Raw genomic sequence first — 23,983 nt, forward strand, 5'->3', positions numbered from 1 at the left:
TTGTGAAGAGGATATAAAGACCTTGCAAAAGAATATAGATAGATTAAGTGAGTGGGAAAAAAAGATGGTATATATAATGTAGGAAAATATGAACTTGTCCACTGTGGCAGGAAAAACAGTATATTATTTAAGGAAAGAGAATGAAGGACTCTGAGGTACAGAGGGATCTGGGTGCCCTGGTATTTGAATCCCAATAAGTTAATGTGAAGGTACACCAGGTGATTAGGAAGGCAAATTAAAAGCTGTTGTTTATTGTAATGGGAACTGAACATGTCATGTCCCTAAGACATGAAAGAGATCATAAACTGTTTCAAGCAAACCTTACTTTTTGCTTATTTAAAGAATGGACTTTATGAACAATAAGATGGCTGCTACCTGTCACATGATTCACAAGTTGGCTACAGTTTCTAGAAAGTTCTAACAACAGTTACAGAACAAATGCTCAACCCTCATCCTTGTGGAATCTCACACCTCTCTTTACAATCAATGAAACCAGGGACCAGCAGATGATCTGTCACCCCAGCCTGGTTGTATAACAAAGGGAGAGCCATTAAAACTTGTTATACCTGCAGAGGCGCTTACAGCCACCATCTATCTCCTAAGATGAACAATGGATTTTGACCAGAGGCATAGAAACTGCTTGTTAGCCTGCAACTGACTCATTAATGGGCAACATCACATGACCTAAGTTTCTGGCATTTGGAAAGTTTTAATATTATATTTCTAGACTTGCAACTCAGTCTACTGTTTAACCTCCAGCCTACAAACATCAAAGCAGGACTCCAGGCTGATCAACGGCCTGCATCAGGTCTAAACCTCCTCAAAGCCTGATTCTCTGGAAGATTTCTACCATCGCCTGTCAAGCAGACCAAGATCCTGTGTACTAATCTCATCTAGCTGTGTCAACATCAACTTTAAAGGAATTCTGCAACTCCTGCTTCAGCTAGTTGAACCCACCTGAACTGTAACTCTTCTTTTGTTGAATCCTCACTGGGCTCTGAGTTTCTGGACTCTGCCAATTGCGTGAAATGATATCCATATCTGTGGTTCTTTTTCTTACAAGTTATTCGTAGTTGTAAAAACTCCTCATTCCTACCTTCTTATTGTGTGCTTGTGTGTGTGCATATGAAATTGTGACAACCCACCACCCCCCCCTCCCACCCCAGGTTTGAATGTATGAATGAACAATACGTATGATTTAACTTTAAAGAGAATTTGCTGTGAATCACTTGGGGAAGCAGCCTATCTCAAAAATTAAAACACCTCTGCTTACAGTCAAGAAGTAAATAAAGGAGTTCAGGTTTGCCTCTCTCCTCTGTTCTAAGCAAATATAAAAGTAGGGAAGTTTTGCTACAGTTATACAGGGTGTTAGGGATTCCACATCTAGAGTGCTGCATACAGTTTTGGTCTCCTTCCTTAAGAAAGGACATAAATGCATTAGAAGCAGTTCAGAGAAGATTCACTTGGCTGATTCCCAGGATGAGGGGCTTATCCAATGAGGAAAGGATGGACAGGTTGGGTGTATCCATTGAGGTTCAGAAGAATGAGAGATGATCTTATTGAAACATTTAAGATCCTCAGGGGACTTGACAGAGTGGATGCTGAGAGGATGTTTCCCCTTGTGGGAGAGACTAGAACTAGGGGTACAGTTTAAAAATAAGGAGTTTCCCATTTAAGACAGAGTTGAGGAGAATTGTTGTTAATCTGTGGAATTCTCTTCCCTAGAAAGCAGTGCAGGCAGCAATCTTCAGTCAGTACTGCCGAGTGGATGATCCATCTTGGCCTCTACCTGAGGTCCCCAGAATCTCAGATACCAGTATTCAGCCAATTTGATTCACTCCACGTGATATCAAGAAATGGCTGAAGGCACAGATACTGCAAAAGCAATGGGCCCTGACAATGTTCCGGTAATAGTACTGAAAACTTGTGCTCCAGAACTAGCTGCAGCCTTAGATTGCAGCCAATCAGTTCCAGTACATTTCCAAAACTGGCACCTGCCAGGCAATGTGGCAAAAAGCAGGACAAATCCAACCTGGCCAATTACCACCCCATTAGTAAACTTTCAATCATCAGCAAAGTGATGGAAAGAGACGTCGACAGTGCTGTCACGCAGAACTTACTCAGCAATAACCTGCTCAGTCATGCTCAATTTGGGTTTCACCAGGGCCACTCAGCTCCTGACCCCATTACAGCCTTGGTCTAAACATGAACAAAGGAGCTGAACTAAAGAGGTGAGATGAGAGTGACTGCCCTTGACATCAAGGCTGCATTTGACCAAGTGTGACATCAAGGAGCCCTAACAAGACTGGAGCCAATGGGAATCAGGGGGAAACTCTCCACTGGTTGGAGTTATACCTAACACAAAGGAAGATGGATGTAGTTATTGGTGGTCAATCATCTCAGACCCAGGATGTCATTACAGGAGTTCCTCAGGGTAGTGTCCTAGGCCCATCTTCAGCTGCTTCATCAATGACCTTCCCTCCATCATAAGGTCATGTTCGCTGAGGATTGCACAATTTTAGCACCATTCGCGCCTCCTCAGGCACTGAAGCAGTTCATTAAAATCCTGGAACTGCCTCCCAAACAACACTGTGGGAGTACCTACATCACATGGACTGCAGCGGTTTAAGAAAGTGGCTCCCCAAGACCTTCTCGAGGACAATTAGGGATGGGCAATAAAAATGCTGGCCTAGCCAGTGAATCCCAAATTCCATGAAAGAATAAAAAGATTTGTCTCATCCTATCAATCAGAGCACATTCCTTGTATTCATACTCTGTCACCTACCTCCTAACTATTTACCAGTTCACATCACAACGTTACTTCCAACTCCACATTATTCACAAAAACCCACTCTTTCTCTTTCAGAACAAGATAGCACATAAGAAGCAGGACCTGAGGGAGGGGACACAAAACTCCATGAGATCACTCCCCTTGAGGTGGAAATGCTGGCTGTGATTGGAAGTGGAGTTGCAGATACCATGGTCACAGAAACAACAAATTGCCTCAAGCTATGTGATCAATCCTTACATATCCACAAGTGTTCCTGATTCTTAAATCCTGAATCTATTCTCACTCACAATATCCCTATGGTTGCATCACATTTATCCTCCTATAGTGACCACACGTGCCAAACCCTTCTGGCTTTATCAGTGCAGGTTCCCAGGAACAAGATCCTTTATCAGTTGAAGATCTGAAAGAAGACCAAGAGTCATCTTGCATCACAGCCAGGAGGAAGAGAAGGCAGGGACCGGGTACTTCTAGGCAGCTAGATGGAAAGAGTGGCCTGTCGAGTGCCCTAGTGGCACTTAATTCAGCAAACCTCCCCTAAAACAGGTGACACAGGTCCTGATCAGTGGAAAATCGAGAGGACTGCAAGCTCAAATTCTGCTCTAGCAGGTGATGCTTTACACCAGGAACCTGCAGCACTTGTATAATCTGAACCTCAAATACATCGCTCTTTCTTTAAGAGCTCATTTGATATTGGGCATTTGCATTACGCATGTGGAGAGAAAGTACAGTGATTTATCTAGGCGTCATAAGTGATCATACTTACAATGTTAGAGATTCATTGTTCATGCCTTGGAATGCATTTTCTGGTATTGTTTGAATGTGTAAATTATCGCATATTTCCCTGAAAATAAATATGCAAATTTTATAAAAAAGAATATTAAAGCACAGCAATTGACAATATTATATTAACTGTGGATGTAAATAATAATTTTTTACTGTCAGGTGGAATGATAATTCATGTCATTGGAAATCGACATACATAAATTATCACTTAAAAGAACATAGCCTCCAAATAGAACTCTGGTCTAGATTTTAAGTTTTCTGCTCCATCTTTTCACTTGCTATCCTCAAAGTGATGAATCTGGTAAGGGTATGATTTCATCAATGCCTCAGACATAGAGGGAGTATTTGGTATGCATATGCCCTTTTACAAGATGGACTACGCAAGTTTAGACATGGAAAAACTTAACAGGCTTTATCTTCTTGGAGATATTTTTTAGGTTGGTCACCTTGGGTGACGATACAAGTTTCTGAAATTTCATTTCAGTTGGGCATAATCAGTGGTACGAAAGAGTTAAAAGTAACAAATGGCCTGCCTCATTTATTTTTATATTTTTTAATTCAATATCTCTTCAAACACGTTATCAAGTACATGTGAGTGCAAAACCTAGGGATGAAAACTCATAGGCCTTTTGGGACCATTCTTTTTATCTCCCAAGAAAGATGAATAATCAGAGAAAATACTTCCAGAAACATAGGTCTGAATTTCACGCTTCCTGCCGCTGGGTTTTTAGGCGGGGGTGGGGGGAATGTGAAATAAAAGGAATGGGCTTCCCTCTGAGTTTCCACCCGCCCTGACTTTGCAGTGATTTTACACTCGGGCGGGTGAGGCCTCGGATGGGCTGCCCCCCACCCGCCCTTGCCCTAAGTGAGGCCCCTAAGTGAGCAATTATTGACCACTTAAGGGCCATTTCCCACCCAGCCTCAATTTCCAGGCTGGTGGGAGGATTTCCCGGGCATGGGGGAAGCCCTTAAATTATTCTCTTAAGCCTTGGGTGAGAAATGGAGGGAACGCCTCCATCACAAGCCCCTTCTAACTTTGGGTGCCTCCCCCCCCCCCCACAAAGGTCCGGTGGCTACTGGACTTCCCATTCCCCCACCCCTCCTCAGCCTCTCCCCCGACACCCCAATCACCCACTTTCCGCCCCCCACACTGGTCCCTCCATACCCTCCCTGCCCTGGGTCCCCGAAAACTTACCCTTTCATCTACTCCAGGGATTTTGCTCTGTCATCTTCGTGCACTTCCTCTTGAGTCCACTGCAGCTTCTGTCACTCCAGGAGGCTGGCAACTCTCTAAGGCAGGACTTCTCACTTCCTGGAGTGAAGGGTGACCCACCTGCAGCCAATAAGCGCTCATTTGAGCGTCAAATGTCTGCAGGGGAGGCAGAGTCGACGGGGGTGTGTTCTCCGCCGAATCTTCAGATGGTGGGATGGAAAACCCCGCCAACTGAAATATCCTGGCCATAGTTCTATTAAATTTCCTCTTGATTCTTTTTTCAAATGTATTAACTTTTCTTCCTCTTGCCCTTTAAATCCCAGCCCCATACGGCAAAAGCAATTCTCAGATTAGCTTGTAAAGACTACACTTCTATTACCTTTTGCTTATACTCATCTCTACCTTCAAACATTGGTGTTGTTTCATATTTAATTTAAACTCTTTTTAACCTATTATCACCACATTTGTTCCTTTGCTGCTTGCATAGGTTTCCTTTAGTGCACGTTTTACCTGATTGAATGTAGGTCTAATGATTATATCTTTGCGTATATTCCATTTACTCCCTCTAAATACTCAATCTAATAATGTATGCTGATGTATTTCCTCAAAATCTATCTTCCTTGAGCCATGTATGTTGGCTGTACTCCTTTATTTTGCTGTTGCAAATTTCATTTTCAGTCTGTATATTGCTGTTGCTATTAGTTAGGCACACAACCACCTGTGTGATAACGCAACTCAAAAATTTACCTTTTCCTCAATTTTTTATTGGGTCGTCTCGAATGTTCATTCACATTTTATGAAGACAATTTACTTTTCACAAATACACAAGTGGCGCCCAGCAAACTGCACCCCATCATATCTAAATTACCATTCCTTGATAATTAGAGGCCATCAATATAAGATAGTCATAAGAAATCCAAAAAGGGATTCAGAAGAAACTTCTTTTTCCAAAGAGCAGTGAGAAGGTGGAACTTGCTACCACGGGGACCGGTCAAGTGAATAGTATAAATGTATTTAAGGAGAAGTTGGACAAACATATGAAGGAGAAGGGAATAAATGGTTATGATAGTAAATTTAGATGAGGAAAGATGCGAGGAAGCTCAAGCAGAGCATAAACACTGTCAGGATCAGACTGGCCTGAATGGCCTGTTTCTGTGTTGCATATCCGATGCAATCCTGTGATTTGAGCATTAAGTGCCAAATCTATATCCTCTGGCTGATTTAGTGGCCTGTAACTACATTTTCTATCCTTTAATTTGACCCACAAAGTTTCTAAATCTTCAATGCCTGAACCAGGATTATCTATCTCAGTTTCACTAGGTGATATTTAACCTGCAAACTCACTCTAAATGCCATTTGTGCTGATGGAAAAATTCATAACTGACCCTCCAATCTGAATCATTCAAGCAAATCCCTCTGATTCCTATTATATATTATAATAATATGTAATTATACTATTTTGTCCTGTAGCAAAGATTTCTAGATAGTTTACATCAGTCCTGTCATTTGTGCATAGGATTTTGAAGCAATCACTTCCTACATCACATATCCTAAACCATTTATCACTATTCCCAAGTTTAATTGCTATAGTTTAGTTTCTCCTCAGTTTCTCAGACAGTGTATTTTCATGAAAGCATTGCTCTAAGAAATGTCTTCCAAGAAGTATTTGGACAGTTCTTTCTTTTCTGTTTCTTTAGACAAGCCATCAGAAGCAGATACAATTCCCCAGGGCTGGTCAATAGCCAGCAAGTCACAGCAGCCTGCGCCACTAGAACATAAGAATTAGGAGCAGGAGTAGGCAGTTCAGCCCTTCGAGCCTGTCCTGCCATTCAATACGATCATGGCTGATCTCATTTCGGCCTCAACTCCAATTTCCCACCCTCTCCCCATAACCTTTCAACCCATTACTAATTAAAAATCTGTCGATCTCCTCCGTAAATTTGTTCAGCGTCCCGGCATCCACTGCACTCTGAGGTAGTGAATTCCACAGATTCACAACTCTTTGAGAAAAGTAATTCCTCCTCATCTCTGATTTAAATCTACCACCCGTTAGCCTAAAACTATGGCCTCTCATTCTAGAATGCCCAAAAAGAGGAAACATCCGCTCCACCTCTGCTTTGTCTATCCCCTTTTGCATCTTATATACCGCAATTAGATCTCCTCTCATCCTTCTAAACTCTAGCAAGTATATGCCTAAACTGCTTAATCTCTCCTCATAAGACAAGCCCCGCATCTCTGGAGTCAATCTAGTGAACCTCCTCTGAACCGCCTCCAATGCAACTACATCCTTCCTCAAGTCGGGGGAGCAAAACTGTGCACAGTACTCCAGGTGTGGTCTCACCAATGTCTTGTACAGTTGCAACAACACTTCACTATTTTTATTCTCTATTCCTTTAGCAATAAATGCCAAACTTCCATTTGCCTTCCTTATTACCTGCTGTACTTGCATACTAGCTTTCAGCAATTCATGCACGAGGACACCCAGATCCTTCTGTACTGAAGCATTCTGAAGTCTCTCTTCATTTAAATAATAAGTCGCCTTTATATTCTTCCAACCACAAGATGGATAACCTCACACGTTAAACTCCATCTGCCAAATTTTGGCCCATTCACCTAACCTGTTTTTATCCATTTGTAAATTTCTTATTTCTTCATTGCAACTTACTTTCCCACCTATTTTGGTGTCATCTGCAAATTTAGCTATAGTACCTTCTATCCCTGAATCCAAGTCATTAATATAGATTGTAAATAGTTGGGGCCTAAGGACCAAACCCTGTGGCACCCCACTAGTTACAGCTTGCCATCCAGAAAAAGACCCATTTATCCCAACTCTCTACTTTCTGTTGGTTAGCCAATCCTCTATCCAAGCTAATATATTACCCCTGACTCCATGTGATCTTATCTTGTGTATTAATCTTTTGTGTGGCACCTTATCAAAGGCCTTCTGGAAGTCCAGATATACTACATCTACAGGATCCCCATTATCCACTTTGCTTGTCACATCTTCAAAGAACTCTAGCAAAATAGTCAAACACGATTTACTCTTCATAAAACCATGCTGATTCTGATGGATTGCATTTTGACTTTCCAAATGCCCCATTACTACTTCCTTAATAATTGATTCCAACAATTTCGCAACAACAGACATTAAACTAACTGGTCTATGGCTTCCTATTTTCTGCCTCCCCATTTTTGAACAAGTGCGTTATGTTAGCATTTTTCCAATCCACTGGACCTTTCCAGAATCCAGGGAATTTTGGAATATCATAGCCAATGCATCCACTATCTCCACTGCCACTTCATTTAAGACCCTGGGATATAGGCCATCAAGTCCTGGGGACTTGTCACCCTTTAATCCCAATAGTTTGCTCAGTACTTTTTCTCTAGTGATGATGATTGTTCTAAGTTCCTCCTTTTCTATACCCTCTGCACTACCTATTACTATTGGGGTGGTACTAGTGTCCTCCACCGTGAAATCTGAGGCAAAATATTGATTAATCGTCTCTGCTATTTCTGCGTTCCCCACTATTAACTCCCCAGTCTCATCCTCCAAGGGACCAACATTCACTTCAGCTACTCTCTTTCCTTTTATATACTTGTAGAACATTTTGCTATCAGTTTTTACATTTTGCGCTAGTTTTCTTTCATAATTTACCTTTGCTCTTTTTATTATTTTTTAGTAACCCTTTGTTGATCTTTAGAAGTTTCCCAATCTTCCAGCCTGCCGCTGACCTTTGCAATTTGGTATGCCTTAGTTTTTGCCTTTATGTTATCTTTAACTTCCTTGCTTAGCCATGGATACTTTTTCCCCCTCTTACCCTCTTTCTTCCTCTTTGGAATATATTTTACTTGAGAGGAATTGAATAGCTCCTTAAATATCTGCCACTGTTCATCAACTGTCCTACCTTGTAGCCTTCCTGCCCAGTCCACTTGGGCCATATCTGCCCTCATGCCTATGTAGTTACCTTTGTTTAACTCGAGGACACTAGTGTGGGACTCACGTTTCTCGCTCTGAAACTGAACTTGAAATTCTAGCACGCTATGATCACTCTTAGAGGATCCTTTACTATGAGATCATTAATTAATCCCATCTCATTACACAAAACCAAATCCTGAATAGCCTGCTCCCTGTTGGTTCCACAACATATTGCTCCAAGAAACAATTTCTAATACTCTATGAACTCTCCCTCGAGGCTACACTTGCCAATTTGATTAGTCCAGTCTATATGCATATTAAAATCACCCATGATTATCGCCATGCCTTTCTTACCTGTTCCCAGTATTTCCTGGTTTACACTGTGCCCCACTGCTGAACTACTGTTTGGGGACCTATTGATTACTCCCATCAGGGACTTCTTTCCCTCGCTATTTCTTATTTCTACCCAGACTGACTCCACGTCTTGCTCTCCAGCGCCTATATCATTCCTCACTATAGCACTGATCTCTTCCTTTACTAACAAAGCTACACCACCTCCTTTTCCTTCCTGCCTATCCTTCCGAAACACTGAGTATCTTTGGATTTTCAACTCCCAAGCCTGTTCTCCCTGTAACCACGCCTCAGTAATCGCCACCAAATCATACATATTTATCTCTATTTGCGCTGTTAACTTATTAGTTTTATTCCGAAAGCTATGCGCATTCAGATACAACGCCTTTAAGTTTGCCCTATTGTCAATTTTCCCTACTCTTGAATGATTCTTTGGTGCAATATGGCATTCACACATTCTGTCCCTTCCTTTCAATTTTTGGTAACAATCAGCCTCGTCCCTAACCTGCACTCTTACCCTCTCCTTAAACTTTGATCTTTTATATTTCCATGCAACTGAACCCTAACTAACACCACCCTTGCAAATACCAAATGCATACCAGGTATGTCTACGTCCGGGAGAGGATTTAGGGCATGAGGTTGATGAGACTACACTGGGTGAAGTATTAAGCTCAAGCAAGGAGGAACAAGGGGAGGTAGCAGTAAAGAAGCTAGTATCTACTGTCTAAATGGCCAGTTCATATCACAGAATTTGTATTTCACAGGACATGCTCATAAAGGTAGATTGGCTCTTCAAGCTGAATGTTTTACCGGAGTCATTTATACCTGTCCATAGCTCCATGGAAAAAAGATCTGATTAGAAGTGTGAAGGAGTCAGCATGTACTCGATGGGCTGAATAGCCTCCTTCTGTGCTGTAAATGACACTATGGGTGGAATTTTCCCATCCTGCCCGTGGTGGGTTTTGTGGGGTGTGGGAGCAGGGAATCCATCAGGCAAAAAGTCACAAATCCTTCATTGTAATAACAGCTTGCAATTCTCCCAGTGGTGGGTTTATGGCAGGTTGGTTATCCCGCCAACTAGTGGCGTGAATGCCATTTGCATTCATTAACATGTCATGAATGTGCATTAAAACTGCTGCTCACTGGAATCTTGACACAACTTCCAATCTTGTGTCACGCCAGCAGGTAATTACGTCAGCCTCCAACCCATTTGAAAAGGGGTGGCACGCACAAGTCGGACCTCAGTTCGCTGGTAACTTCGTGGTGAGTGCAACATATATAGCCTAGCTGCCATAGTGCTGTGCTGATCTTGTTGCGATGAATGCCACTCTGCTGGGGCTGTAGGGTTGGTCTGCTCCTGCCTATATTGTCCCGAAGAACACCACTGTGCTGTGGTACTCATGCAGGCTTCCACTTTAAGAAACTAGCACTTCAACCGGAGGTGGGCTGTGAGGTTGATGAACACAAAGGGGCCAATGGGGAGGGACGGCTGTGGAATGGCAGTGAGGGAGAAGGGCGAACACGGTGGTGGCAACGAGTTGGGAAGGCCGAGCAAAGGCAATGAGAGCAAAGGGAAAACATGAGTGGGGCAAAGGGAAGGGAAGGCTGTGGAATTGTACAACGGGGAAGGGCAAACACGAGGGGGGCCTGTCTGGGGTTGCCCTTGAACCTCTTGTTGCCTCAGGAGTGAGCAGGAGTCTGCTTAGAAAGAAAGGAGGAAGATCTCCTTACCATGAAAGCCACTGAAAACCAATGGCTTCATTAGCATTGTTAAAGAACAGCTCAGAACTTAGTGGCTTCAGATCACAGTCGCTGCATCTGAAGAGTAACACATAGGAATGTAGAATTTGGGAATGTGGCAATAGTGAAAAAAGCACAGTTGCATAACATATATGGCATTCCATCAATGAAAGCCTGTCACATGCTCACCAGATTTGATACTCCTAATGGGCCAAAGGACATCCATTCATTGACCACAAGCAACAGATTGGTCATTAATATGCCACATCAGAGATTGGAGCACTGAGCTAGGTTGGGCCGCTCATCTCACTTAAATTTTAACATCCCACGCAGGCTCAAGACGTTACATATCTGTGATGCCACCTTGGTCACCTCGATGTGTGTGCTACTGTCTCAGGGACAATGCTGTATCAGCCACCATGCAAGTATGGCAAGAAAAACTATGGACCCATACAGTCTCTAATTGTGTCAATTTCTGAGCTTCAGTTTCTTGCCCCTTGAATCATTAATGTCTTCAATGTTTCCTTTCAGAGAAAAGGCAAAAGAAGATATGGTACCAGGGCTCAATGCTGCCTTTGTCAAGGTCCTAATGCAATGGAGGAGGTGAAGGAGGGAGAGGCAGCTCTGCCTGCAGCTCCAGCAAGAGGGACATGGTTAAGCGGAGCCAGAGCATGAACAGGTGTGTCAGGAGGAGAGACTCAGACAACTGTGACGACTCGCCAGGCCTAGGGTTTATCGTAGGAGAGTATCCTATTTATGGATGAGTGAGAGGCAATGCTGTGCACGTCTGCACTTGTCCCGAACTCTGGTACATCACATATTCCACATTCTTAATGAAGACCTGACATCATGTGGAATTGGAGGGTATTCCCTGTCAGTGGCTTTGATAGGCAGCACTAAATTTCTTAGCTTCTGGTTCTTTCCAAGGATCAACAGGGGACCTGTGCGGCATCTCTCAGTCCGCAACACATCGATGCATAAAGAAGGCCACAGGTGCCCTTTACAGGAAGGCCCATCATTATGTCAGGTTTGCTCTGGACGAAGATAGCCAGGCTGCGAGATTCACCGCCTACGCTGCCAGCTCAGGCTTTCCAAGAGTGCAGCGCGCAATAGATGGCACCCAAATGGCTATCCGGGCTCCATGGCAGCAGGCCCAAATGTTTATAAACCACAAGGGCTATCATTCCATCAATGTACAATGGATGTGTGATCACCGGAAGCGCATATTGCATGTTTGTACACAGTGATCTGGGAGTTGCAGTGACTTCTACATTCTGATTCACTCTTAGATGGCTGAGATTTTCAAGGGGCTATTACGTTTGTAGGGATGGCTGCTTGGGGATAAGGGATACCCACTGAAATGCTGGCTGATGACACGGGTGCGTCACCGTCAAAGTCGTTCCGAGGAGAGGCACAACGCTGCTCACAGCTCTACCCACTCCCTTATAGAGCAGACCATAGGGCTTCTGAAGATGTGCTCCAGATGCTTGAACTGCTCAGTGGCTCACTACAATACACTCCCGAAAGCACTGGGTTTCCCACATCATTGCAGAGTGCTGCGCCTTCACAATCTGGCAACGCAAAGAGGTGAACCCCTGCCAGAGGATGAATTGGAGGAGTTGACCCAGCTGTCCTGAGAGATAAGAGTGCTGTGCAGCAATGATTCTTGGGTGTGCTTTTTACCAACATCATCTCCCTCCTCCAGAACCATCTGTTGTTATGGAGGTGCAGAAAAAGAGAATGGAAGTGAAGAATGGGTGAGCATCACCCCCCTTTTAGATGAAGGAGGGGAAGGGAGTGGAAGATTCTGTCTGTGTGATGCTTGACAGGGATTCTGGGGTGACAATGAGTGCTTACAATAACCTGCTACCAAGATGCTACGGATCTTGCAACCCCACACAGCAAGAGCTGTGAACGTCGGCCCCATGAGATAAATGGCCTTCTCCTCAAAGAGGGTGAGATATTTATGGTTCGGAAAGCCTCTTCCTGTTGGCCCCAACATGTTCTTATAATTGAGAATGCTGGCATGATAACAGCAACCTCCAGGAGTCTATACATCCTGTCTTCAATGCCTACTTAAAGGTTTACATCTGTAAATTTCTGTGTGCTTTCCATGGCATCATACCCTCCTCCCTCTGGGCACAGGGAGTGTTCATAAATCTGTCCAAGTATAATAAAAGTATTGCAAAGCCATACGGAAAAAAATATTAGAGATGGAAGTGAACTAGCCAAAGACTGATTCTCTTTTATCTGTATGGTCACCAACCTGTGGCTAAACGGCATAGGTGCAACTGCAATTTTTAATAATGCACAGAAGCTTCTTGGTAGTTCAGCCACTCACATCAATGTCAGTCCTACTTGGTATGCAAACAGATACACCCAGGAAATGTTTGTCTTCCTTGAACTGCCAATAGTGGATGCAGAGAAAATACCATTCCCAGAATTAACTGAGCTTTGACATTTAGTGGTGAGTATTCAAGTACGGCTCAAAATAGGCATGAAGTTGAGACTTGTGGAAGGTAACAACTAGCATGTATCAGCCTGCATTGTCATACGAATGTATGGGTTAGGAGCAAGAGTAGGCCATTCGGCCCCTTGAGCCTGCTCTGCCATTCAATAAGATTATAGCTGATCTGATTGTAACCTCAACCTCACATTCCCATCTACCCCTGATAACCTTTCACACCCCTATTAATCAAGAATCTATCTAGCTCTGCCTTAAAAGTATTCAAAGATTCTGCTTCCACCACCTTTTCAGGAGGAGTTCCAAAGACTCACAACCCTCTGAGAGAAAAAAATTCTCCTCATCTCTGTCTTAAATAAACGACCTCTTATTTTCAAATAGTGCCCCTAGTTCTAGATTCTCCCACCAGAGGAAACATCCTCTCTACATCCGCTCTGTCAAGATCCCTCAGAATCTTAAAGGTTTTGATCAAGTCACCTCTTACACTTCTAAACTCCAGTGGATACAAGCCTAACCTGTCCAATCTTTCCTCATATGACAACCCACCCATTCCTGATACTAATCTAGTAAACCTTCTCTGAATTGCTTCTAATGCAGTTACATCTTTCCTTATACAAGGAGACCAGTACAGTACACAATACTCCAGACGTGGTCTCACCAGTGCCTTGTACAACTAAAGCATAACCTCCCCACTTTTGTAATCAATTCCCCTCGCAATAAACAATAACATCCTGTTAGCTTTCCTAATTACTTGCTGTACCTGCACGATAGCCTTTTGTGATTCATGCATTAGGACACCCAGATCCCTCTGAATCTCAGAGTTCTGCAATCTCTCACCACTTAGGTAATAAGCTTCCTTTTTATTCTTCCTGCCAAAGTGGACACTTTCACATTTGCCCACAATATATTCCATTTGCCAGATCTTTGTCCACTCACTTAACCTAACTATGTCTCTTTGTAGCCCCTTATTTCCTCTTCACAATTTACTTTCCAATCTATCTTTATGTTGTCAGCAAATTTAGCTACTCTTTGGTCCCTTCATCCAAGTCATTTACATAAATTGTAAAAAGTTAAGGCCTCAGCACTGATCCCTGTGGCACATCCTGCCAACCAGAAAAAGACCCAACTCTGCTTCCTATCAGCTAACCAATCTTCTATCCATGCCAATATGTTACCCCCTATACTATGAGCTTGTATTTTCCACAAGAACCTTTGATGTGGCACCTTATCAAATGTCTTCTGGAAATCTAAGTGCAGTACATCCGCCGGTTCCCTTTTATCCACAGCACCTATGACTCCTTCAAAGAACTCCAATAAATTGGTTAAACATATTTATGTTTCAAAAACCACTTTGACTCTACCTGATTGTGTTGAATTTTTCTAAATGTGCTGCTATAATATCTTTAATTATAGATTTTAACATTTTCCCTATGACAGATGTTAGGCTAATTGGCCTGTAGTTTCCCACTTTCTGTCTCCATCCCTTTTTGAATAAAGAAGTTACATTTGCTATTTTCCAATCGAATGAACCTTCCTTGAACCTAGGGAATTTTGGAAAATTAAAACCAATGCATCAACTATCTCACTAGCCACTTCTTCCAAGTCCTTAGGATGAAGTCCCTCCGGATCTGGGGGTTTGTTAGCTCGCAGCCCCAACAATTTGCTCAATACCACTTCCCTGGTCATTTTCCTGAGTTCCTCCCTCCCTTCCATTTCCTGATTTACAACTATTTCTGGGATGTTAGTTGTGTCTTCTAAAGTGAAGACTATAGCAAAATACCTGTTTAATTCATCTGCCATCTCCCTACTTTCCATTATCAATTCCCCAGATGCACTTTCTATAGGACCAATGCTCACTTTGTTAACTCGTTTCTTATTTAAATATAAATGATACTCTTACTATCCATGTTTATATTGCTAGCTAGCTTTCTCTCGTACTCAATTTTTCCCTCCTTATTTTTGTCATTCTTTGCTGATCTTGATATTCTTTCCAATCTTCTGACCTGCCCCCTGTCTTTGTGTAATTATATGTTTTTCCTTTATATTTGATTCTGTCTTTAACTTTCTTAGTTAACCACAAATGGTGGGGCCCCTTGGAATTTTTCTTTCTCATTGGAATGTATCTATTCTGTGCATTCTCAAATATCCCTTTAAATGTCTGCCACTGAACTTCTATTGACCTATCCCTTAACCTCATTTGCTTATTCACTTTAGCTAGCTCTGCTTTCATGCCCTCATAATTGTCCTTATTTAAGTTTAAAATACTAGTCTTGGACGTACTCATTTCTCCCATAAAATGAATGCAAAAGTCAATCATATTATGATCGCTTCTACATAGGGGTGCCTTCACTAGGAGGTTATCAATTAATCCTACCTCATTGCTCCATACTAGGCCTAGTAAAGCCTGCTCTCTGGTTGACTCCAGAATGTGCTGTTCTAAGAAACTACCCTGAAAACATTTTATGAACTCATCTATGTCCATCTGATTTTTCCAGTCCATATGTACATTAAAATTCCCCATGGTTATTGTTGTACCTTTCTGACAACCTCCCATTGTCTCTTCTTTTATACTCAGTCCTACTGTATAGTTACAATTAGGGGGCCTGTATACCACTCCCACAAGTGACTTCTTGCCTTTATCATTTCTCATCTAAACCCAAACTGCTTCTACATCCTGATTTCCTGAACTTAGATGATCTCTCTCTAATGTGCTAATCATTAATTAACAGAGCCACCCCTCCACCTTTTCCTAACTTCCTGTCCTTCCTAAATGTCATGTACCCTTCAATATTCAGGTCCCAATCTACATCATCCTGTAGTCATGTCTCTGTAATGGCTATCAGGTCATACTTATTTATTTCTATTTCCTCTATCAGTTCTTCTGTTTAGTTTTGAATGCTACATGCATTTAGATACAGGGCCTTTAGTTTTGTTCTTTTATTATCTTTGTAGTATCCAGCCTTACCTGCTGATTTAATCTTAGATTTGTACTCTCTGTCCCTTCCTGTCACAGTTTGTTTATCATTTTCCATCTTAGTACCTTTCTCTCTTGCCTTGTCTCTACTCTTTGGTTTAGCACATCTTCCCAAATTTTATCCCTTGTCCCCACTATTCAGTTTAGAACACTCTCTACTTCCCTAGTTATGCAGCTCACGAGGACACCAGCCCCAGTACAGTTCAGGTGTAGTCTGTCCCAGCAGTACAGATCCCACTTTCCCCAATACTGGTGCCAGTGCCCCATGAACCATAATGTACTTCTTCCACACCAGCCTTTGAGCCACATGTCCATTTCTTTAATATTATTTCTCCTATGCCAATTTGCACGTGGCTTGGGTAATAATCCAGAAATTATTACCTTTGGGGTTCTGCTTCTCAATTTGGTGCCAAGCTCATCAGACTGACTTTGCAGAGCCTCCTTCCTCATCCTGGCTATGTCATTGCTACCTATATGGACCATGACCACTGGATCCTCTCCCTCCCACTGCAAGTTCCTCTCCAGGCCTGAGCAAATGTATTGAACACTGGTACCGGGAAGCCAACATTGCCACCTGGACCCTTGCTCCTTGCTACAAAGAACAGTGTCAATTTCCCCTCGCTATATCATCCCCTACCACCACTATAATCCTTTGTGCTCCACTCACTTGAATAGCTTCCTGTACTATGGTGCCAAGGTCAGTTTGCTCATCCACCCTCCAGCCCCCACTCTCATCTAAACAAGCTGAGAGAACATAAAACCTGTTGGACAATTGCAGAGGCTCACACTCCTGCACCCTTGCCTTCTGGGTCCCTTACTTGCCTCAGCCACAGTCACATCCTCCTGTCCTTGACCACCTTCCAAATCAGAAGATCCTATTCTAACGGGTGTGACTGTCTCTTGGTACAAAGCATCCAGGTAACTTTCCCCCTCCATGATGTGTCACAGTGTCTGCAGCTCAGCCTCCAGCTCAATGACCCTGAGCCAAAGCTCCTCAAGCCGCAGACTGCAGATGTGCTAGCCCTGGATAACATTGGCATCCAGGAGCTCCCATACACTGCAGCCATGACACATCCCCTGTCCTGCTATACATATGAGCTTTAATTAATTACTTAATTATTTTATTCAATTATTTACTTCCTCTTATGTATTTATTAATCTTATCACAAATTCCTGCACTATTTAAACCTTAGGAATAGAAGAGACCTTGGCCACTTACCAGATACCCGCCAAACAGCTAGCTTCTTCCCCATAGCAGAGCAAGAACCAGTTCCTACAGGGTGAAAAAGCTAGAAAAAGCAAAGGAATACCTCCCTCCCCTCCTCACCGAACTCCCTCAGCTCTCACACTCTGTTGAGGTTGCACACTCAATGCTGGATGCACTGATAATGTCAGAATTTATGTTCTAAACAAAGGGAGTATCTGAGTCTTCAGATCCTCTTTTCACTCATTCTTGTAGGTGGGTGGTTACTATCTCCGGATCCCCTTGTTCTTCTAGGTGATGGTTACTGTCTACGGGTCCTCTTTTCACCCGCTCTTCTAGGTGGTGGTTACTGCCTCTTTTCAGCTGCTCTGTCGTCAATACACCTATCATGGAGGAGATGGCGGCATAGTGGTAATGTCACTTAACTAGTAATCCAGGAGTCCAGACTAATGCTCTGGGGACATTGGCTCACATTTCACCAAGGCAGCCTGTGAAATTTAAATTCAATTAATAAAAATCTGGAATATAAAGCTAGTCTCAATAACGGTGACACCATCAAATGTTGTAAAAGTCCATCTGGTTTACTAATCTCCTGTCCTTACTTGATCTGGCCTACATGTTAGTCCAGACCCACAGCTACGTGGTTAACTCTTAATTGTCCTCTAAAATGGTCTAGCAAGCCATCCAGTTCAAGGGTAATGGGATGGGCTGTCCTTGTCAGTGGCCCCCACACCAAAAAATTTAAAAACCTCAAACTTGGGTTCACTTTTTTGTTTGCAAGTCATCCTAGATTATGAGAGACACAGTACCATCATTCTCTGCTGGATTTCCTTTATTTCAGTACCTTGTCTATTCCTGTGGCTCAATTTCCTGCTCCTGTATTGGGAATTTCTCACTGTTTATGGAGCTAGTTCTGATCTATTCCTCCTGGTTCCCATCTTGTTCTGGATTCTGTTCTCTTGTTGTTGGCTGATCTCTGCTTTGCTACCCTTTGCTTGCTTCCAGTCAACTGACTCCATTAATCCTTCAGAACTCCTCCATCAGCCTTTGCTGGACTGGATGTGACTGGCTCTTCAAGCTTTTGCATGTTCAATTTTGTGTGTTCCTCAATCCTTGCACAGCCGTTTCTCAGACCAGTTTCTCTCTTCCCCTTGGATTGAATAGGTTTACCTTTCACTTTCCCTGACTCCCTGAACTTCATTATTCTTGGTCCTCGGGATTCACTCCCATTGATGTCCACTCCCCTGCTGGGATACCATATCCAACACTGCACGCTGCAATCATCCGAGTCCATTATGCAGCTCCACCAGTCTACTGGATCAAACTCTGCATTCACAGTCAACTCCCCATTCCTCCGTAGCCTTTTTACTTTGGTGGACAACACTAAGCAGCGGATACTCTGATTGTTCTGCCTCTCAAACAAATTCTGAATGTAATTCCTTACCACGGCTGCCACCAAACCTGGATGTTGAATTCTCAAGTGCCACCACAATCACTGCCTATCTTTGCATTTTCCTGTAAAATGCCCATTCATCCAAAAACATGGCCATATTGTGGACAATTGGGTTGTTTTGTTTTGATGGAAATTTGGTTCAGGGTGGCCTCACCAGGCTCCTGTTTCCCCGGCTAAACATTTCTGTGCTACCTAGACTACCGCAATAGTGGTGTAGCCAAATCAAATCTTGCTCTTTCCCCTCTACCTATCTGGACCTTTGTCAAGCACTTGACCTGTTCCACCCATCTCACCGCTCCTTTAAAACTTCTCTATTCTCCCTCAAGGTACTCTAAGTTTCTCCAAAAATTATTTTCCCTCCTTTCCTCATTCAGCCCTGCATTGAGCAACTGCTCATATTAAGTGATTCCATCTGAACTCACCTCATCTCTCCTTTCTGATTACATCTCTATGAAACACTAGCGGATATGCTCCTACACTAAGGGTGCTATGTAATACAAGTTGTTGTTGTAAAAAGCACATACTCTATTACCTCCCTTGAGTAATATTAGAATTATTGGGTAATTTTAGCTTTGGTTGATAATGTAAAATGGGCAATGTCAAAATATCTGCCCCATTTGAGTGTCAGCTATAGCTCAGTAGGTAGCACTCTCCTCTGCATAGCATGGTTCAGGGTTCAAGTCCCACTCCAAGGTGTGAGTACAACAACCAAAAGCTGACACTCTGGGCAGTCCTGAGAGAGCCCTACATTGTGGAAGTGCTATTTTTCAGATGAGATGTTAAACCAAGACCCCTTCTACCTGTTCAGGTGGATGTAAAAGATCCCATGGCACTATTTCAAAGAAGAGCAAGGGAGTTATCTCCAGTGTCCTGGTCAATATATATCTCTCAATTAACATCACAAAACAGATTAACTGGTACTTATCACATTGCTATTTGTGGGAGTTTGCTGTGCATAAATTGGGCTGCTGAGTTTCCTACATTATGACAGTGACTACACTTCAAAAAGTACTTTATTGACTGGAATGCACTTTGAGATTACCTGTAGTCATAAAAATCACTACATAAATGGAAGGCTTTCTTTTCTTTTATCAGACTTTTTTTTATTATAGTTCACTGATGTCCTTTAGGGAAGGAAATCTGCCATCCTTACCTGGTCTGGCCCACATGTGAATCCAGAGCCACAGCAATGTGGTTGACTCTTAACTGCCCTCTGAAAGGGCCCAACACTCGGTTCAAGGACAATTACTGAAGGGCAATAGATGCTGGCATTGCCAGTGACACCCACATCCCATGAAAGAAATTTTAAGCCAGCCTGATCTTTAATGGAAAGAAAAGTTGGGCAGGGAGAAATGTCAGGTAATTTGCGATACACAGGAACTGACAAGCAATTCCTCGAATCAGAAATTTCTCCACTTCCACTCTTACAAAATTAAAGTTATCCTAAGGAAGAATTTCTAACCACTGCAACTTTGGTGCTCTGAACTGCAAATAGTCTTCTGCCTATGCATAAATCTAAGAAACCTAGTTTCTTCCAAAAACTCTCCTTAAGCCAGTTTCTGGTTTACTTCCTGAAAAAGAATTCTTTGAATTTATACTCATTTCAATTAGTCACAAGTGATGCTTTGACCAGGGTGGTCCCAAATAGAATATATTGGGTAGTAGCTGAATTGAGCCAATTCCTGAAAACTAATTTGAAAATGATTTCAAAAACTACCCTTAAAGTGAAGTAAATTATTCCAGCTTTAAAATGTGTACTTAGTACTGAATAAATAGTTGCAATTATTGAATTATCATCTTTTTGACAACAGGATGATAACTCAGGCTATCATGGCTTGCTAACTGACAAATCTTCCGCTGTTCTATCAGATAGAGGGCCAAAATTAAAGTTTGTATTCTTTTTTCAGACGTAGGTATAATGCAGTTGACCACTCATCTTAGGCTACCCTTGAACACCTAGCAGCTGACTTGATTGTAAGAGATCTAAGAGCTGAAAGCTTGAATGTTATAGAGTGTGGCAAAGATAGACCAAAGAAAACTAAAATCTTCTAAAGATAGAAAATATAATTTTCCACCTAATACTTTTATCTTGACTTCTAAATGCAATAAAACATGCAGGATGTGGTGTGGTTTCATTGGTGTTGGTAAGTGTCTCACCTATGTAGCTATTCTTCATGTGTCAACAGAGGCTCAGTTGGTAGTGCTCTTGTCTCTGTGTCAGAAGCTCTTGGTTCAAGGATTTGAATGCAAAGATGTGGGCTGATATTATAGAGGAGTGTTGCACTCTCTTTTGGATAAGACATGAAACTGAGGCCCTTTCTGCCCTCTCAGGAGGACATAAAAGATCCCATGACTGTACTATTGAAGAACAGGAGAATTATCCCTTATGTCCCGGATAAGATTTATCTCTCAATCATCACAAAAAAAGACTGTTCAGCTGCAGCTCCATTGACATGTTTGGAGTCAGGCTTCTGAAGCTTTTCTGCCCACTTGAGCGATGCAAAAGCATGAGACTGACACCAAATGCGACAGAACTTTTCACCCGTCAGGCACAGACTGTAAATTAATGTGCGCTTCTGGGCACAGCAGAGCAATTGGCTGACTGGGCAAGTTGTACAATCCCCTTGTGAAAAGTGGCCATGATGCAGTCACTGGTGGAAGCACTCAGAGCCCCTTGTAATGTCCTTATTAAAGTTTGAGTCAGTATTCATTATGGTCCAAGCTAAACAGTGCAGCCTTGCAGTGCAGGTTAGGAGAATGTCTGCACCTGAGCTGAGAGCACAGTATGCAGTCCAGTGGGCGAAACTGCCATTAATCAGTCAAGTGGAGTGGGGTGAAGGTGGGTAGGGTTTCAGACAGCCAATGAGCACACTACACACTGGTCGTCAAGTGATGGCCAACACTCACCTGCTTGCGTGAAGGGGCCTTCAGATTTGACCAAGAGAGGTTCTTAGTACGCCTATGCTAACTCACATGTCTCTCTCTTTGATCCTGCAGGAGAACATCAGGATCATGGAGCCTGGTGATTTAGCGGTGTGCCTCAAGGCTTAGAGGGAGCAGAAAAGAAGAAGAGAGTGGCAGAGGCACCTGGCTCAGCAATGGGAGGAGCACCTCCCTCAAAATGAAGGAGTGGCAGGGCCTGCGGCGCACAATTCAGAAGATCCACAGCGAGCTGTCACTCGTAGGTGTCTCGCTAGAGCCAGGGTCTATAGACTCTGCCTGTCCTTCTGCTGTGTGACTGATGGCAGATGACTGAGAACTAAGGTTGCCAAAGGCTGCACATGCATAGGGAACTGGTTGGTCACATATGCCACCTGCTGCAAGATTTGGTGCCCCAGGGATATGGAGCGCATGCACTGCCAGTGGCCGTGAAATTGACCTTGGCGCTTAATTTTTATGTCAGTGGCACCTTCCAGGGCTCCACAGGTGACTTGTGCAGGATCGCGCAAGCCTTCACACACAAGAGTATCCAGGTCACGGACACCATCTCCTCAAAAGCACAGAACTTTGTGAAGTTCATCCGGGATCAGGAAAGCCAGGGAGCAAGAACGCTGGGATTTGCACAGATCTCTGGTTTTCTATAGGTGCAAGGTGCCATTGACTGCACTCAGGTGGCACTTAGATCTCCGTGGTAACAAGCAGTCAACTATGTCATTCACAAAGGCTTCTACTCACTGAATGTTCAGCTGTTCTGCGACCAGCACAAACACATCCTACAGGTTGGTGCACGATTCCCAGGGAGTGTCCATGACTCCTACGTCCTTAGCAGTTTGCAGATCCCTGATATCTTCCAGAGTCCAGAGAGGATGTAGGATTGGCTCCTCAGGATACCCACAGAGGCTGTGGCTGTTGATGTCAGTGCGGTGGCCTTAGACTGCAGCAGAGTGACGGTATAATGAGGCTCATGCCGCGACCCAGATTTTGGTGGAGGAAACGATAGGCATTTTAAAAATGAGGTTCCGGTGCCTTGACAGGTCTGGTGGAGCACTGCAATACAGTCCCTAGAGGGTGTCGTGCATCATTGTTGTTTGCTGTGCGCTACACAATCTGGTGTTGCAATGGGGGAGGAACTGGCTGAGGAGGAAATGGATTCTCCGATGAGGAGGACGTTGAATAGGATGATGATGATGATGATGAAATCCTCAAAGACATAGATGCCGGCGATGAGGCCATCGCTCTGGCCAGAGGAGACAGGCATACTTAGGAGGCTCTCATGGCTGCAAGATTCATGGAGGATGCTGACAAGATACAGTGAGGACAGTCCTGACATCCTCACCTTACATCTGTGAACATTTGACTCCTGTGTGGCTGATGGCAGTGCACGTACCCTCAGTGCTCAGGACCATGTCATAGAGACGCAGCACAGGCCCTTATAGTCGCAAGATTCCAGGAAGATGATGATGACATGCAGTGAGGACACTCCATAGATTTTCACATTGCCTCTGTGAATGTCTGACTCCTGTTTGGCTGAGGGCAGCTCGCTTGTGCTCTGTGATCAGAGTCATATCATGAGGATATAGCTGATAAACTTTAAATGTACCTGATCCTTTGTTAGCCTTCAGCACCTGACCCCATCAGGAGCACAGGGTCATTGGTCACGGATGCTGAAGAGATGGAGGGCCAACCCCACCTTAAAGGTGCTGAGAGCACACAGAGAGAATGACGGAACTCTGTGATGCCTGCCCATGATATTCTGGCAGCAATGACAAGCACCATCAAGATGCAGTGTCATCAATGTGTCCAGTAAGCATGAAGCTAGGCCATCACTTTAGTCTGAAGGTTACACGTTGCACAGGGAGGAGGCCCTGGATTGAGAAACCCACCTTTATCTTGTGCAGGAGCCAAGGTTTCACATCTGAGTGACATGAACACTGCTCATCATAACAAGGAGCCATAGGCAGGGAGACATTCTTGGGAGTTTAACGGCAATGGTGAGCACTACTCACAAGTGATTAACACCTATGCTCAGGCTGAGCAATTACATCTTCTTAACCTTCCTAACCTTGTTGCTATGTCTTGATGTTACATAGTGGAGATGGAGGCAGCCTGCTGACTTCCATACAAAGACACTCTGAAGAAGGGTCATACGGACTC

The 23,983-nt window shown here is 43.4% G+C and overlaps 1 protein-coding gene across 1 annotated transcript in view; it reads right to left on the reverse strand.

Annotated features, from left to right (window-relative positions):
• The window catches only part of LOC121288713 (lutropin-choriogonadotropic hormone receptor-like), a 94,414-nt gene that overhangs the window by 40,556 nt on the left and 29,875 nt on the right, over positions 1-23,983 (reverse strand). Inside the window, exon 6 of the mRNA XM_041207462.1 lies at positions 3,555-3,632. Within this exon, the coding sequence (XP_041063396.1) occupies positions 3,555-3,632 (78 nt within the window). The remainder of the gene's footprint in view (positions 1-3,554; positions 3,633-23,983) is intronic.

This window comes from Carcharodon carcharias, chromosome 2, assembly GCF_017639515.1.
Source record: "Carcharodon carcharias isolate sCarCar2 chromosome 2, sCarCar2.pri, whole genome shotgun sequence".
NCBI lineage: Eukaryota > Metazoa > Chordata > Chondrichthyes > Lamniformes > Lamnidae > Carcharodon > Carcharodon carcharias.